This window comes from Alnus glutinosa, chromosome 14 (assembly GCF_958979055.1).
Source record: "Alnus glutinosa chromosome 14, dhAlnGlut1.1, whole genome shotgun sequence".
Classification (NCBI taxonomy): Eukaryota; Viridiplantae; Streptophyta; class Magnoliopsida; order Fagales; family Betulaceae; genus Alnus; species Alnus glutinosa.
The window spans coordinates 13,757,530-13,773,298 of record NC_084899.1 but is presented as its reverse complement, the minus strand read 5'-3'; the positions used below and the strand labels follow the sequence as shown (position 1 = coordinate 13,773,298).

Sequence of the window (15,769 nt, the reverse complement as noted above, 5' to 3'; positions counted from 1 at the left end):
AAATTTATGGGAAAAAAAAATGATATTCACATAATACTTTGGAATATGTACTTAAAGAATTACATGTTATTACTGCTTGCTTTTGTTGAATATTTGCACAATACATTTGTACAACCTTGCTTTCTCTTATAGGTTTCATCATGCATCTGTAACATCTGTTTTTCTATTTTATCCTAAATCTATTTAATGCTTCTTTTCTTTGTATTCGTTAGAATATGCTTGCTTTGTATGTCATGGGGTGGTAATTTGTACCCTAGGGAGTGAGGATGTTTCTCAAAGTGCTGTAATATTATGCATGTTCTTTCTGCTTATAGTTACTATTCTTGTTAGTCTCTTGGTGGCAATCTAGTGTAATGTTCCAAGGTGGGTTTGTTTTTATTTTCTTTTCGTTATGCATGATTATGATAGTCATTCTTCTTACAAACATGTACTTGGTTCTTTTCTTTAAGTGTAAATCTCCATGTACTTTGCAATCTTCTGAGTCACTGGATGTCGGGTCGCATCTTTGCCTATGACATACTTGGGTTTTCCTTTGGGTGCTTCTTATGAGGCCATTTCTATTTGGAATGGTGTTATTGAGAAAATGGAAGGGCGGTTGGTTGGATGGAAGTGGATGTATTTGTCGAAGGGTGGTCGGTTGACTCTTTTTAAAAGTACTCTTTTCAACCTTCTTATGTATTACTTGTCGTTGTTTCTTCCTATTCCTGTGGGCATGGTTAATCGACTTGATAAACTTCAAATGGATTTTTTATGGGGTGGCATTGGAGATGCGTTAAAATTTCATTTAGTGAATTGGAACAGGATCTGTACTCCATTACAATTAGGTGGGTTGGGAGTTCACAATTTCATCCAATTTAATCGAGCTCTCTTGGGAAAATGGTTGTGGAAGTATGGTAGGGAGAGAGAGGCATTATGGAGAATGGTGATTGACGTCAAATTTGAGAGTCTACGGGGTGGGTGGTATTCTAAAGAGGTATTGGGTACTTTTGGAGTGGGTGTGTGGAAACATATTAGGAGGGGGTGGGACAAGTTTCTAGCATGATTTGTGGTGTAGAGATAGATCTTTGAAGCAATGTTTTCCAGTTTTGTTTAGTATTGTGAGGAATAAAGATGCGAGGGTCACAGATAATTTGGTTGTTCAAAATGGAGTTACTTAGTGGAATATCATTTTTATACATCCAATCTAGGATTGGGAGATGGAGCTGGTACTTTATTTCTTCGGTTGGCTTTATTCTATTTCAGTTCGACATGGAGAGGATGATAGGTTAGTTTGGAGCCTCTCCAAAAGGGGTCTATTTGAAGTGAAGTCCTATTATGAAATGTTAAATAGGAAAGATGGCCCTTCATTTACTTGGAAGAGTATCTGGCGTGTTAAGGTTCCAGCGAGGGTGGCTTTCTTTGTATGGATAATAGCATTAGGTAAAATTTTGACGCATGATTTGCGAAAGAGGAATGTTGTGGTGATTGAGTGGTGTTGTATGTGTAAAAAGAGTGGGGAGTCCATTGGACATATGCTACTTCATTGCAAAGTTGCTCGTGATCTATGGAGTTACATTCTTATTTTATTTGGGGTAGAGTGGGTTATGCCACGAAGGGTGCTGGAATTGTTGACTAGTTGGGGGGTCATCGTTTGGGTATGGTTCAGTTAAGGAAGTTTGGCGGTTAGTTCCGTTGTGTTTAATGTGGTGTCTTTGGCAGGAGCCGAATACACGGCACTTTGAAGATGTAGAGACATCGATGTTGGAACTACAGAAGCGTTTGCTTAACACGTTATATATTTGGATATCAGCTCATCATAGCTTGAGTATTTTTACTTATGCAGATTTTTTAAATTTATTTTCTGTTCGTTCCTATTAGGGGTACTCTTGTATGCTTTTTGTGTATTAGGGTTGCGCCCCTATGCGCTTTATTAATGACTTGACATTACTTTAACTTTCCATTACACTAAGGAGCAGAATTTCCTCTCTTGTCCATGAGGTAATTGACGCTTATTCTTGCTGTTTCAAAGGAAATCCTCTTACCTTTTTGAGGAGTTTTCATTCTGCTAATATTTTGCAAAGTGGAAATATATTGGAAAATTAGTCAAATTGCTTGGACAAGTTTAGCATATACACCTCTAGAAAAAGTTTATTCTAATAGAAGCAGTAAGGTTTTGCACAATTAATTCTAGAAATGACATCCTTAACATTCATATGCCAAAGAAAACACTATAAATGTTCAAACACTCATTTCGAAGGAATTTTAGCTTCTGTTTAGGACATATGCCTATTGTCACCAATGAACCAAATGACAGAGTGGTTTCCTTCCAAATGATCTTATCTGTGGCTTCCATTTGGGGCAGGCTGCTAATCTGGAAAACACAACCTACAATGACAGAATTGCATTTTTGCAAGTTACTATGTATACGTCCTCGTGTTTTGTACAGAAAGGTTCTGCCCACTTTGAAGCTGCATTGTTGAGTATTTTGTCTTCTCTTTCACTTCTTTATCTTGCTCAAGTTATGGCGTTGATCACTCTTTGCTGGGAACCATTTATGTAAAGCTCCTATGTTGATATTACAACACTCTGCGTTTCTTTCTTGTTCTTGTTCTTTTTTTTTTTCTTTTCCTTTTCTTTATTTAATTTTCCAATTCCTTTGTTGTTTGCAGTGATATACAAATGATATGGTCTTTGAAATATATTTCTTATATCTTTCTTGCTTTCCATTTATTGTATTTGTTTTTTTTTTTTGGTTTGTTTTTTGCCCTGAAAATTGAGCTTTCCAGGGAAGTTAATGGACTTGCTGTGGATCAAGGTTTTTTTAAACTAAATCTAACTTTTTTTTTTTGCAGTACGGATAACCAAAGTGTTGATCGTGCATATCGAATAGGGCAAAAGAAGGATGTCATTGTATATAGATTAATGACATGTGGAACTGTTGAAGAAAAAATATATAGAAAGCAGGTGAAACATATTTATCCTCTTTCTATTAAGGCTGTGCAGAGACAATATTTGCTTATGCCATGGGGCATGAGATAGCCATTTTAGAGCCCTTGTTTGCTTTAGGGTTCAACACATGCTTCAGTTAGTGAAAAATTGTATTGCTTAGGCAGTGCTCTGTCAAATGAAGCTACTTAAAGGAAATAATTATGATAGTTTAGGTTTCAACTTGTTTTAAAAAACCTTGGTATATATTGAAAAAAAAAAACATTTTTTAAACAAAACCTACCATGATTCACATTAAATAAAGTTCTTATTTCAGAAAAATGTGTGTTTTTTGAAGGTTTAATTTACATTAACTGGACCTTTTTTGCATCTGTATAGCATGCATACTTCCATACTTATAGGTACAAGATCTTTCTATCTTGGTCTTCTGAGATAATATGACAGGAGACCTGCTTGTTAGCATATCTGTTTATTGGTTGGAAGTCTGGTCCAACCAGCATCAAATGTTGTATTAAATATAATTGCATTAATTTGACTGCTTGATTTAGATATTTAAAGGAGGATTGTTTAGAACTGCAACTGAGCACAAAGAACAAATTCGTTACTTTAGCCAGCAGGTACGCACTTTAAAAATTAATTTATTGTTGCGTTTATTGCAAGATTTCTAGATCATCGTCAAGGTTGATATTCTGTACCATATGACTATTCTTATAGGATCTTCGTGAGCTTTTCAGTCTCCCAGAACAGGGGTTTGATGTCTCTGTTACGCAGCAGCAGTTACATGAAGAGCATGATTGCCAGCATATAATGTACTTATCACACTCAGTCTATAGCCTATTTTCTTATGCTTATTGTATTGATAATGCATGTCTTTGTGAGCACTTGTTTGCTTCTGTGCATGCTTTTGCATTCTTATGTGATCAACACTAGAATATGATTGCAATTGTACTTTGGGGTTTGTTATAAGTCTGAAAGAACATTAGATTTATAATAAACCCTGTAAAATTAAAATCTTCATGTTTCTTAAGATGCTAGAAATCTCTTAATTTTTTTTTTACATTGAAGAGGTAAAAATCTCTCTATTGATCTAGGAATTGTAGGCGAAAGGAGAATGCTAAGAACTAAATCGCTTTCTTTGTTCAGCGTTTTTTTATAAGAATTTCTCCTTATATTGCTCTTTCATAGATATGGAGGCAAGGGTAATGGTGATGCTTTGAAGTTAATGTGTTGGTGTTTGTTCGTCATAACATGCTTTCATGTGACAATCTATCCTAAAACTTGATATAATTTCCTTGAGAAACAAACAAGCTGTATAACTATTTTTTTATTTGTTATTGGTTTCACCAGTAATTTTCTTTTGCATAACAATTCATGTCCTAATATAATTGTACTTTTAGGAGCAAGCCAAGCGGACAAAAATATCCATAATGGTGTGTAGCGTGGATAACTTGTATTTCACAAGTCTTGTAGTGGGCCCCAATCTTTTTGACTTCGTTTCTTCACCACACGTTTTGTCTCTCTTCTTTAACAAGGAGAAGTTTTGACCGGACCCATTCCTTTTACAAGAGTCAACCATTCAGTCCTTTAAGAGAAGAGAGACTTGAGTTGCAGGAAAAGTGAGAGCAACTTTGTGGGAGAGATACACTTGTTTTCTCACCTTCAATTTCTCATGTTTAAGTGTTGCAATGCTTACAGAATTTAGAGATGATTTTCTCTTTTGTCAATTAATTCTCTTTTGTGTGAGAGTGATTCGAGTGTATTAGGGCTTTTGGGTTTGAGTGGTTTTCTCTGTACTATTTTTTGTACTCCATCTTTTTGATGATGAATTTTTTTTGAATCGTCTTCGCCTGTGGTTGTAGGCTTGTTAAGCTGAACCACGTAAGTGTTTTGTGTGATTGGTTATTTTTCTTTTATGCTTCTTTGGTGATCCTGGAATTTAATTTGTTATAATAAAATGGTGTCAGAGCTTTGGTTTTTTATTTTGCGGGATGGCTACTACAAAATTTGAAGTAAAAAAGTTTGATGGATAGAATAGTACCAGTCTTTGGCACATCAAGATGCGTGCTTTGTTACGACAACAAGGCTTGGCGAAGATTTTGGATGGCAAGTTGCTATCAACATCATTAACGAAGGAAATGATAGAATTTGAAAAAAAAAAGAAAAGCCTACAATGCAATTTTGTTGCCCATTTCAAATGGAATTTTGAGAGAAGTCACTAATGAATAAATTACCACTGGAATTTGGAAGAAGCTTGATAGCTTATACATGAAGAAGTCCCTCCCTAACTGGTTGTATTTGAATCAACGATTATATACCCTCAAGATGAAAGAAATGTATGTCTCTTTGTTATCATCTTGACGAATTTAATACAATTCTTATGGACTTGAAAATTATTGATGTTCAAGTTGATGATGAGGATGAAGCCCTGATTTTGTTGTGTTCGCTACCGGATTGTTTGATAATTTCGTTAAGTCAATGTTGTATAGTAGAGATACCATCTCCTTCCCTGACATTAAATCTACTTTGAATTCTATGGAGTTAAGGACAAGATTGAATGGGAAAAGTAGTGATAATCAGGCGTATGGTTTATTTGTTAAGGGTCGTTTGGAAAATTCCTTTATTTTTAGAGATCGATCCAGTGAGAGGAAGTCAAGTAAAGGTAAATCAAGAGACCGATCGCAGTCCAGGTCAAAGAAGAAAGTCAAGTGCTACTATTACGAAAAGTATAACATTATAGATCCGAGTGTTTGAAGCTGAAAAATAAAGAGGAAGGTGATAAGCAATGTTCCTCTCTTGTGGTTGGTGTTGTCGAAGGAAGTTTTGAGGGTTCAGAACTTGCCCCTGCAGTTACTCTTGTTGATGGTCGTTTTCACGATGAGTGGGTCCATGATTGGTTTACTACCTATGGTTCAGTCTTGATGGGAAATGACGTTATTGCAAGATTGTTGGTATTAGTACAATCAAAATAAAGATGCATGAAAAGATCGTGAGGACTTTGACAAATGTTCAAAATATATCAGATTTGAAGAAAAATTTTATTTCTTTGGGCACTTTGGACTCCTTGGATGCAAGTATTCTGGTGAAGGTGGAGTCATTCGGATTACCAAAGGCTCATTGGTTGTGATGAAAGGTAACAAGATTAATGACCTCTACTTGTGACAGGTTTAGCTGCTGTGTCTTCTTTAGTTGATCAAGATTCAGACACTACCTGGTTATGGTATACATGGTGGGGTTGTATGAGTTAGAGGAGGTATGACAATCCTTAGCAAACAGGGTTTGTTTTGTGACCAGAAAGCAGGATTTCTTGACTTTTGTGAGCATTATGTGTTTGGGAAATAGTTCAGAGTCAAGTTCAGTACATGTATCCACAGACCGAGTGTATAGTGGATTTTATCTATTCATATCTATGGGGTCTTTCTCATGATCCATCGAAGGGTGGTGCTCGGTATTTTGTGATGTTTATTGATGATTATTCAAGAAAAGTTTCGGTGTATTTTCTGACGAAGAAAAGTGATGTGTTTGTCACTTTCAAGCAATGGAAGGCGTTAATTGAGAATCATAATGGAAAGAATTAGAACAGACAATGGCATAGAATTTTGTGGTAGTAAATTTAATAAATTTTGTAAGGATGAAGGCATCGGGAAACACTTTATAGTTAGTCAAACAACACAGCAGAATGGGGTTGCTGAGCGTGGATGACTTCTATTTCACAAGTCTTGTAGTGGGCCCCAGTCTTTTTTTGACTTCTTTTCTTCACCACATGTTTTGTCTATTTTCTTTAACTTCAAGGAGAAATTTTGACTGGACCCATTCCTTTTACAAGAGACACAACCATTTGGTCCTTTAAGAGAAGAGAGACTTGAGTTTGCAGAAAAACTGAGAACAACTTTGTGAGAGAGATACACTTGTTTTTTCACCCTCAATTTTTTCACATTGGAGTGCCACAAAGTTTAGAGAATTTAGAGACGGATTTTTTTTTCTTTTTGTCAATTAATTCTCTTTTGTGTGAGAGTACAATTTTTAGTGTATTGAGGCTTTTGTGTTTTCTCTTTACTACTCTTTGTACTCCATCATTTTGATAGTTAATTTTCTCTAGATTGTCTCTAACAATGGATGTAGGCTTTTTAAGCCAAACCACATAAATCTTGGTATTTTGTGTGATTAGTTATTTTTATATTATGCTCTTTTTTGCTTCTTTGGTGATCTTGGAATTTAATTCGTCACAACAAGGTGTTTTGTTTCATTTTAATGTTTGGGGAGTTGTGTCTTTGTCGTACATGACTTATATATTTTCTTTTCTTTTTTCGTTTCAAGTAAAACAAATGTACTTTCCTTTTTGATAGTTACAATTATAAGAACAATAGTTATAATTAGTTAAATACATATTTCATACTTGAAAAATTACCCAAGTTTCAATTTTATTCGTTGAAAAATTTCTTTTCAAGTTGATTCTTATATTTCCTAAAAAGTTTCAGTTTGGTCTTTTTTCCTTATGCCATTTATTAAATTGACTGCATGGAGATTTTTATGTTGTGGGACAATTACAAAAGTCTAACTAGAAACTAGAGCACATGTTAGGTGGGTGGGGGATGGTGGAAATGGTGAGCTCACGTGGCTCACTAATCCCCCTCTGTTCTGCCAACATGTGCTTTGGTTGCTGCCTAGGCTATTTTAGTTTTGAAATACCTTACATCATTCTGAAATCTGTTACTCAAGTAAACAATTTATTGAAAAAACAAAAACAAAAACAAAAACGAAGCTTTTTGGAAAACATAGGGATCGACTTGATTCCTGAAATTTTCAAAGAACTTGAAATTTGGTGATTTTCCAGGGATTAAACCTATGCTTAACCAATGTAATAATAATAACAAAAAGGATTTATAAGTGGTTACAGGCAATGTGTGTTCTTGTACCTTCCAATTTTTTATGGAGTTCTAGGGTCATGGACAAAGGGCAAAACCGACTGCAAGTGAAAGTCAATAGTACCATTTCTTTGAAAAGATTGGTGAATTTTAAGGGGCTTTTTTTTTTTTTTTTGGAAATAATTGATTAAGTTGCATGAATTACAGCTTACACAGAAGAAGAGAGGTGGAAAGATAGGTGTCTCTGGGTGATTGGGGTTCTGGGATCTGAAAATTTGAAACAAATATTGACAAGATGGTACCTATGCATAAGTGGGAGACTTTTAAGGAGAGATTTCCACCAAAAGGCCAGTTTGTCCTTGTGCAGTTATTGCTGTTTCTGTGAAATTAAGGATTAGTTTTGCCCTTTTATAAAGTGGACTCCAACATTGGTAATTCCCTTTCCATAAATGATTCATAGATGCTTCTAGATTTTTGAATATCTGACTTCCTTAACACCTTTATATAATAAGATTTAGGCCACAGAGGTAGTGAAACTTATATTGTGGTTGTTCACATACATTACATTTGCAAATTCTGTCTGGTTGTTGGGCTTTTAGACCATTATTATGATCATGAAATCCACTACAATTTTATGTTTGCTGAATTATTATTCTCCTTTTTGTTATAGGGATTCCTATTTGAAAGCCGACATAGAGTTCCTGGAAACCCAAGGTATTGCGGGAGTTAGTCACCACAGTTTACTCTACTCCAAGACAGCGCCTGTTCAAGTTGTAAATGAAGAAGAGGAAGAAGTGATTCGGTGATTTTCTTTGGTTGCTGTGACTTTCTAGTTTGGCTGCATGTTCTTTTTATTTTTCTTGTTAACTCTTTGTTGCCTTCATTTGGACCATTACGGGACAAGGACAAAGATTCACATAAACTATGAAGTCACTATATTGCATGGTGCTGCATCAATGCTTTATTAAAGATTTGCATATCCTGCGTTATAGTGTCACCAGTTCTCTGGAGTGCAGCTCTTTTGTAAACCTTTCCCTTTATAGCTTTTCTGGTTGGTTTTTGTGTGCTTGGTTGGTTCTGAGGAAATAAAAGAATCATGAGATTTTTAGAAGAATTTATTCAAGTCGATATGAAGGAAATTTACTTGTGTTTGTGAAATGTAAGGTGTATTATACAATGGTATGAAGTGAAGTATCTATACTTATTTGCTAACCTTTTGACGTTTTATCTGATTTACCTTGGGCACAGGAAAAAAGGGCCTACATTCGTTGGATATTCATCATCAAGTTCTTCAGTTGAACATACTGTTGATGGGTATGGTCTCTAAGGATCGTGAACCGTTTATCGTAGTGAATTCCTTGATGAATGTTATGAATATATTTGTGCTTATGGTAAAAGCTTTCCTTACATTTTGGCAGGGCTGTGCATGCTTTCAAGCCAAAGGATTTAAGCTTAAACAAGAAAAGCTCTTCCCTTGGCAGTGAGTATAAATTGACGGAACTTGGACTTGAAGAGAATATTAGTCGTCTATCGCAAACTCTTGCAAATAAGGTATATTTTGTCTATTTCTGGCTCAGTAAATGTAAATAATTATGATTTTACTGAAGCCATGCACGAGATTTAGAGTGTTATGAGATTGCGTGGCTAGGGGATACAGCATGCCTATTTCGATCCAAGTCTACTTGAACCTTGATCCCCAGTGATTTATTTTCTAAGTTATCTGTTTTAATTCCAGTCAAAGTCCAAGTTGTATTTCCTTTAATTCCAGTAAGAGTTCTATTTGAATAGAGAGTCCACTTCTACTGTGATGTAAAGGGTGTGGAGAATAGGTCCTATGCTCCCTAAGTCTCTAACTCCTAAGTTGATTTGCAGTGGACCTTATCCTTAAGTTAGAGGAGCACGTCTCCTAGTAGGAAGGTCAGAAAGGAGTTCACTTCCAAATCTACATCTTGTAATTTTCTTATTTAAAGTCAAATCTAATGAATAAAACCTATGCAAAATTTAATCTGCAAGTCTTGTGTTTGATAAGCCTAGGAACCTCTAATGTCCTACCGCTAAATATTTCAATTAGCAGACATAGGTAAGAATCCTGCTTCTTTTCCAATTGTAAGACGTGTTACTAGATCTGTTACGCATTCACATAACATAGAGCACCGTAGGAAACACAAATATCATATAGCCTTTTTGGTGCCCAAGCGGTGCTTTAGCTTTTCACATTTTTTTCACCATTTATTATTGTCTCTTTTGAGAGTCAAAGTGTAGGCCTGCCAAACTGATCCTTAATTGGTTAATGAAAGGGTCAAGTGGAGGTATTCTGTATGAAGCTTTCAACTGGCACCCTAGTTGGATGTATTCACGTCGGGGGTTTATTTAGGATAACCATGTTAAATATTTTGAATATCTCCTCCATTCGCTTGTAACCTCTTTATTATCTTTTACACTAAAAAACTTAGGTATCATTAAACTCTTTAGGCCATTAATATGGATAAAACTGACCGCCGAGCTGAATACAGCCATAAATTGTGGGTTCTAATTTAGGTTAGGAGTCATAATAGTGAACTGTATTCAATTGAGTTTTTTTTGCCTTTTTCAATGATAACTTCTCGATTATTCTCTTTTTTTCAGGGTATGGTTGCCAGGTTACCGGATAAGGGTGAAAAATTAGTAAAGCAGATCGCTGAATTGAAATCAGAGCTCTATAAAATTAGGAAAGCGGAAAGAGCTGAAAACCAAGTAATTGATTTGGATAGTTTAAGTGGGGATCTTCAAAGAGTTTTGAATGTGTAGACCATTGTTGCTGATTAAATGTATAGACGTTTGAAAGGAATTAAGCTTGATGGTTTTTGCTTGTGTTGTGTATTTGGAATTCTTCCACAATGCTGAGTGTCACCATCCCCATTGATAAATATGTGCACGGGATTTACATTTTCTCAAGTTTTAAATTAAAACTTTTGTTTGGCTGCAATATTGTTTCAACTTGACAATGATTAGTTGCAACAAGTCTTTGTAAATGAAATAAAGCTTACGAAACTGAAATGGGAAATCTATGAAAATTTAATGGAGTTATTGATTCATTCATTTGAATAGAGAAGAGAACTTATTATACACCAATATTCTAGGTATTATAACAGCTAGCAGGACACCTAACCTTCTAGAAGGTTTTTACATACCACTTTTCATACTCGGGAAATTACATATAATTCCCCATACATTCATATATTCATCCGCTCTAACACCCCCTCAAATTGGAGCACATATATTATATAAGCCTAGTTTGGAACAATATATTCACTCTAACACCAATATTATATGAGCCGACTTTTCATTTAATACCACTAGTCATTATAATTTAGTTTCAGAATTTAAACATATCTTCATCGTATTTTTTATTATAGGTTAAAAAATGTCTGTAAAAAAAAAATAAAAATTATCACACATCTTTCAATAAAAAGACAATAAATGTTAAGATTCTTAATTTTATTTTAACCCAAAAAAAAGCAAAACTTTTTAAAATATTTGTTCACGTATGTGTAGTTTATAACGAAAAGAAGTATTAAAAAAAAAAAATAGGTGCTATAGTTTTTTCAATGGTCAAGATGGTGCTGTAATTTTTTTTTACAGTACTTAAGCCTAATCCTACAAAATAAAACAAAATTTTTCATTCAACATTTAATGAATCAAATAAATTCTCTCACATCACGTTCAATGCTTAATCAAATAATTTTTTGCTTATTTTTCTTTCAAAAACAGAAAAAACACTTCAATTTTTTTTTTTTGAGTGAATCATACAAAATAAAAAATCCATTAAAAATTCAAATATATTAAAAAATAAGACCCTTTAATTTTATTTTAATCCATACAAATTAAAACATGTTAAAATCTTTGTTCCCATATCAGTAGTTTAAAATGAAAAGAAATATAAAGAAAAAAAAAAAAAAAAAGCAAAAAGAAAACCTGCAGATTATGATTATCAAAGCATTAATTAAAAAAAAAATTAATAGGAGTATATTATTGGTGTGATACATATTACATTTAGATATAAATAAAACCCATACAATTCAGAACATTCTAAAAAAAATACATAGCAAACTAATCAAAATAGTTGAAAATCGAGTAAATCATACAAACGAAAACAAAAATATTCCTTAAGACATTCAAATGAACTAAAAAATAAGACACTTAATTTTAGTTTAATCCATATAAATTAAAACATGTTAAAATCTTTGTGCCCATATGAATAGTTTATAATGAAAAAGAAGTATAAAGAAAAGAAAAAAAGCAAGAAGAAAACATGGTTTAATCTAATTACCAAAGCATTAATAAAAAAATTAGCAGGAATTTATGATATTGTTAGTTTGATACATATTATATTTAAATACAAATAAAACCCAAGTCATTATAAACATTTAAAAAAAATACTGAACAAACTAAACAAAATATTTTTTTACAAATACAAAATAAAACAAAATCTTTCATTAAACATTCAAATAAATTCTCACATCATGTTCAATGCTTAAATTTATTCGGTGTTTCAAAAGTATTTATATTCTTTTTATGCACAACAATCAAATAAATTTTTGCATTGTTTTGTTTTCACAAGCATAAAAACACTTTCAAAAAATGGCTAAAAATAGAGTAAATCACATAAATGAAAAAAAATTAAATTCTGGAAAACATCAGTCTTTATCTTAGTTTAATCCATATACATTAAAATATATTTAAATCTTTATTCCCATAGGTATACATGGTTTAAAATGAAAAGTATAAAGAAAAAAAAATATCAAAAAGAATACATAGTTTAATCTAAATATCAAAGCATTAATACAAAATTAGTAGGAATCTTTGTGTGATACCTATTATATTTCAATACAAATAAAACGCAAATAATTTTGAACATTAGGAAAAAAAAAAAAAAATACAGAGAATTTATTCCCATAGGTAGACATGGTTGAAAACGGAAAGTATAAAGAAAGAAAAAATAGCATAAGAAGAATATCTAGATTCTAATTATAAAAATGCATAAAAAAAATCTAAAGTCCTTCAACCTCCACACACACACACACACACACACAAAAAAAAAAAAAAAAAAAAAAAAAAAAAAAAGAGAAGAAAAAAGAAAGAAAGAAAGAAAACAAAGTCCTTCAAAAAAACAAAATAAAATTATTTACTTCAACACTTGTTCTTCTCTTGAATGTCGTTGCTGGATGCTCTTGATTACACAATTCAAGATGTTTCAAACTCTAAAGAGAGAGGTACAAATAACTAATCTAAGAGAGTAATATGACTTTTTAGCTTACTTGTACGGTTTCTTTAGAATTAATGCATGCAAAACCTATATGGTCAATTATGGGTAGTTAATGTAGTACGTTCTTAGTTTTAAATTGTCTCTCTATAATTTTGGAGAGTCGTAAATTTTGAAACCATAATATTGTATATTAAAATTTTGAACTTAATGAAATCTCATATAAGGAAAATTTTTGAAATAAAATTTTGGAGCAAAAAAAAATTGACCACTTAGAATTAATGCATGTTTTTAATTTTAATTTTTTTAAAAAAATCTCACAACTTAATGCGGCTATAATGACATTTAATGATATAATGCGAAAATATCCTTATTTTGGTTTCATGAAGATTAATACCCATGATCTTTTTCATTAAAGCACAATAAATTTATTAAAATCATGACAAAACCGGTTCAACCTTTAAAATTCATTGGTTTTTTTTACTTAAAAAATCGGTTCAGTGTTTAAAAATTTTGGGTTTACGCTACGTGTCATAATTCCCCATTGCACAAAGAACATTGGATGAATATATAAATCACATAAAATTTTACTATCAAAAGAACCATAATTTTAGTTTTAATCAATATAAATTAAAACATTTAAAATATTCTCATATGTGTAGTTTAAAATGGAAAGAAGTGTAAAGAAAAAAAAAAAATAGCAAGAGAAAAACCTAGATTTTGATTATCAAAGTATTAATAGTAGGATTAATAGTAGGAATCTATGATATTGTTAGTGTGATACGTATTATGTTTCAATAAAAATAAAATCCATATAATTTTGAACATTAAAAAAGAAAAAAAAAAAAGCATTTCAAATTTAATGCTTAATTAACTCTTTAGTGCTTTAAAAGCATTTTTATTCCTCTTGTGCACAATAATCAAATAAAATTTTGCATTTTTTGGCTTTCAAAAGCAAAATAACACTTCCAAAAAATAAGTGAAAATCATGTAAAACACATAAAAGAAAGGGTTAAATAGGTGTGCTATACGAACTTTATTTTTTGCCCCCTCAGTTTTGTTTTGTACCAAAATTGGTACCTGTGGTATGGGAAAAGACGGAAATGGTACCTCCGTTCAATTTTCCGTCCGAAACTAACGTCCAGTCATGTCATCCTACAGGTGTCACGCATTTTTTTTTTATATTATTTTAATGATTTCTTATATATACAACAACAATAATAATAATAATAATAATAATAATATAAAAAAAAAAAAAAAAAAAAATTTCTGGGGTGGCTGCCACCTCCATTTTGGCCAAGGGGGTGGCTCAGCCACCCTCAAGGTACCATTTCTGATACTTATTCAAACCATAGGGGGCACATCATGAAATTTATAAAACCACAGGGGTATATATGGGGAAAAAAATTTGTGTTTAAGTAACAAACATTTAGTCATTTTTTGGGTTATATCAATTGACCACGCATATAATTTTGTGTTTCCAATTGTTACACATAACTGATTGTGTTTAGTTTTGTCTTTTTTTTTTTTGAAGGGTTCAATTCTTGTCAACATGTTATTTTGATACACGATAGGCATACATGTTACTTTTTGTTCAAAACTAGGGGTGGGTATCGGGGGAATCGGGAACGGTAGGGGGTTTTCCGCCTACCGTCCCGACTTTGTCGGTGAAGTCGGTAACTTCACCGACTTTCTTCCGACGAGCTTTATTTCGACCGTTACCGGTGACGGTAACCGGTCGGCAATCGGTTAAAGGTTTGCTTTGTTGTTACTGTTAGTTTGTTTGTACAAAAAAAAAAAATGAGAGAGACGAAAATGAGAGACTTTGCTGTTAGACTGACGAGAAAAATGGCTTCTACGTCGCTGGTTTGTGAGGCGGCAAGACTACGGTTATGGTGGTGGTGGCGATGGCGGCGATGGGCTTGATTTAGTAGAAATTCAACTCAACAAAAAGGAGACCAGGAAATTCCACACTTAGCTTGACATGCAACAAATTCTCCAAAACAAATACACGAAAAACACAAAACAAACAAAATCAGAACAAAAAGAACATCACAATGTGCATAAAAAAATAAAAACGAACAGATTCACAGAGAGAAAGACAAAGACAGAGACAAATTCACTCACGGAATTTGCAGTTTAAATTTTACCATAAAATATATGAGGATGAGAGAGAATTCAAAGCTTTTTCAGCCAGCGAGCGAGAGAGAGAGAGAGCGTGGATTTTTAAGCAAAGAGAGAATAAAGGACAGGAACTGAAACAGTGAGACGTATGTAATACACAGTGAGCAAGAGCACGTACACCTTAATCATGTTTTCCATTACGAATCAAAGACAGGTCTCCTTGTGCATAGAACTGTGCAGCAGTGTCAGCTAGTTTTATAGGCTATCATTATTCATTGTAGCAAAAGATATGGATAGAAATGAAATGAAAAGGCATAGATATCTTTCTTTAAGTATTTTTAAGAGGCTGGCTGTCAACTAGTTTACAGGCCATTAATCCTTGTTTGTTAAGCAACATTACTGTACACAGTCGTGCGTCCGTTGCAGTGGAGGTTCTCAAAAGGAGAGATCACGTGGCTCATCTGACTTTGATTTGGCTTGTATTAAAAAAGCTGGCCAACAACCATTAATGGTAAAACAGCAACGTAAAAAGAAAAAGAAAAAAATAATTAATCAAAGTTTTTCGTTGACAATTCGTTAACAACTTAAAAAAACAGCAACGTGGCTCATGGTGCTT

General features: G+C 33.1%; 1 protein-coding gene across 3 annotated transcripts in view; it reads left to right on the top strand.

Annotated features, from left to right (window-relative positions):
- LOC133858073 (protein CHROMATIN REMODELING 24) overlaps positions 1-10,806 on the top strand; it is a 31,463-nt gene extending 20,657 nt beyond the window's left edge. For 2 of the 3 annotated variants that reach the window (XM_062293507.1, XM_062293506.1), the window contains exons 17-23: positions 2,832-2,943; positions 3,474-3,542; positions 3,640-3,734; positions 8,458-8,589; positions 9,036-9,101; positions 9,206-9,338; positions 10,413-10,806. In XM_062293507.1, the coding sequence (XP_062149491.1) occupies positions 2,832-2,943; positions 3,474-3,542; positions 3,640-3,734; positions 8,458-8,589; positions 9,036-9,101; positions 9,206-9,338; positions 10,413-10,574 (769 nt within the window). In that variant the 3' untranslated portion in view covers positions 10,575-10,806. Of the gene's footprint in view, positions 1-2,831; positions 2,944-3,473; positions 3,543-3,639; positions 3,735-7,994; positions 8,219-8,457; positions 8,591-9,035; positions 9,102-9,205; positions 9,339-10,412 lie in introns of those variants that run through there. The other variant, XR_009898430.1, reaches the window with a different exon arrangement.
- Positions 10,807-15,769: the final 4,963 nt, after the last annotated feature.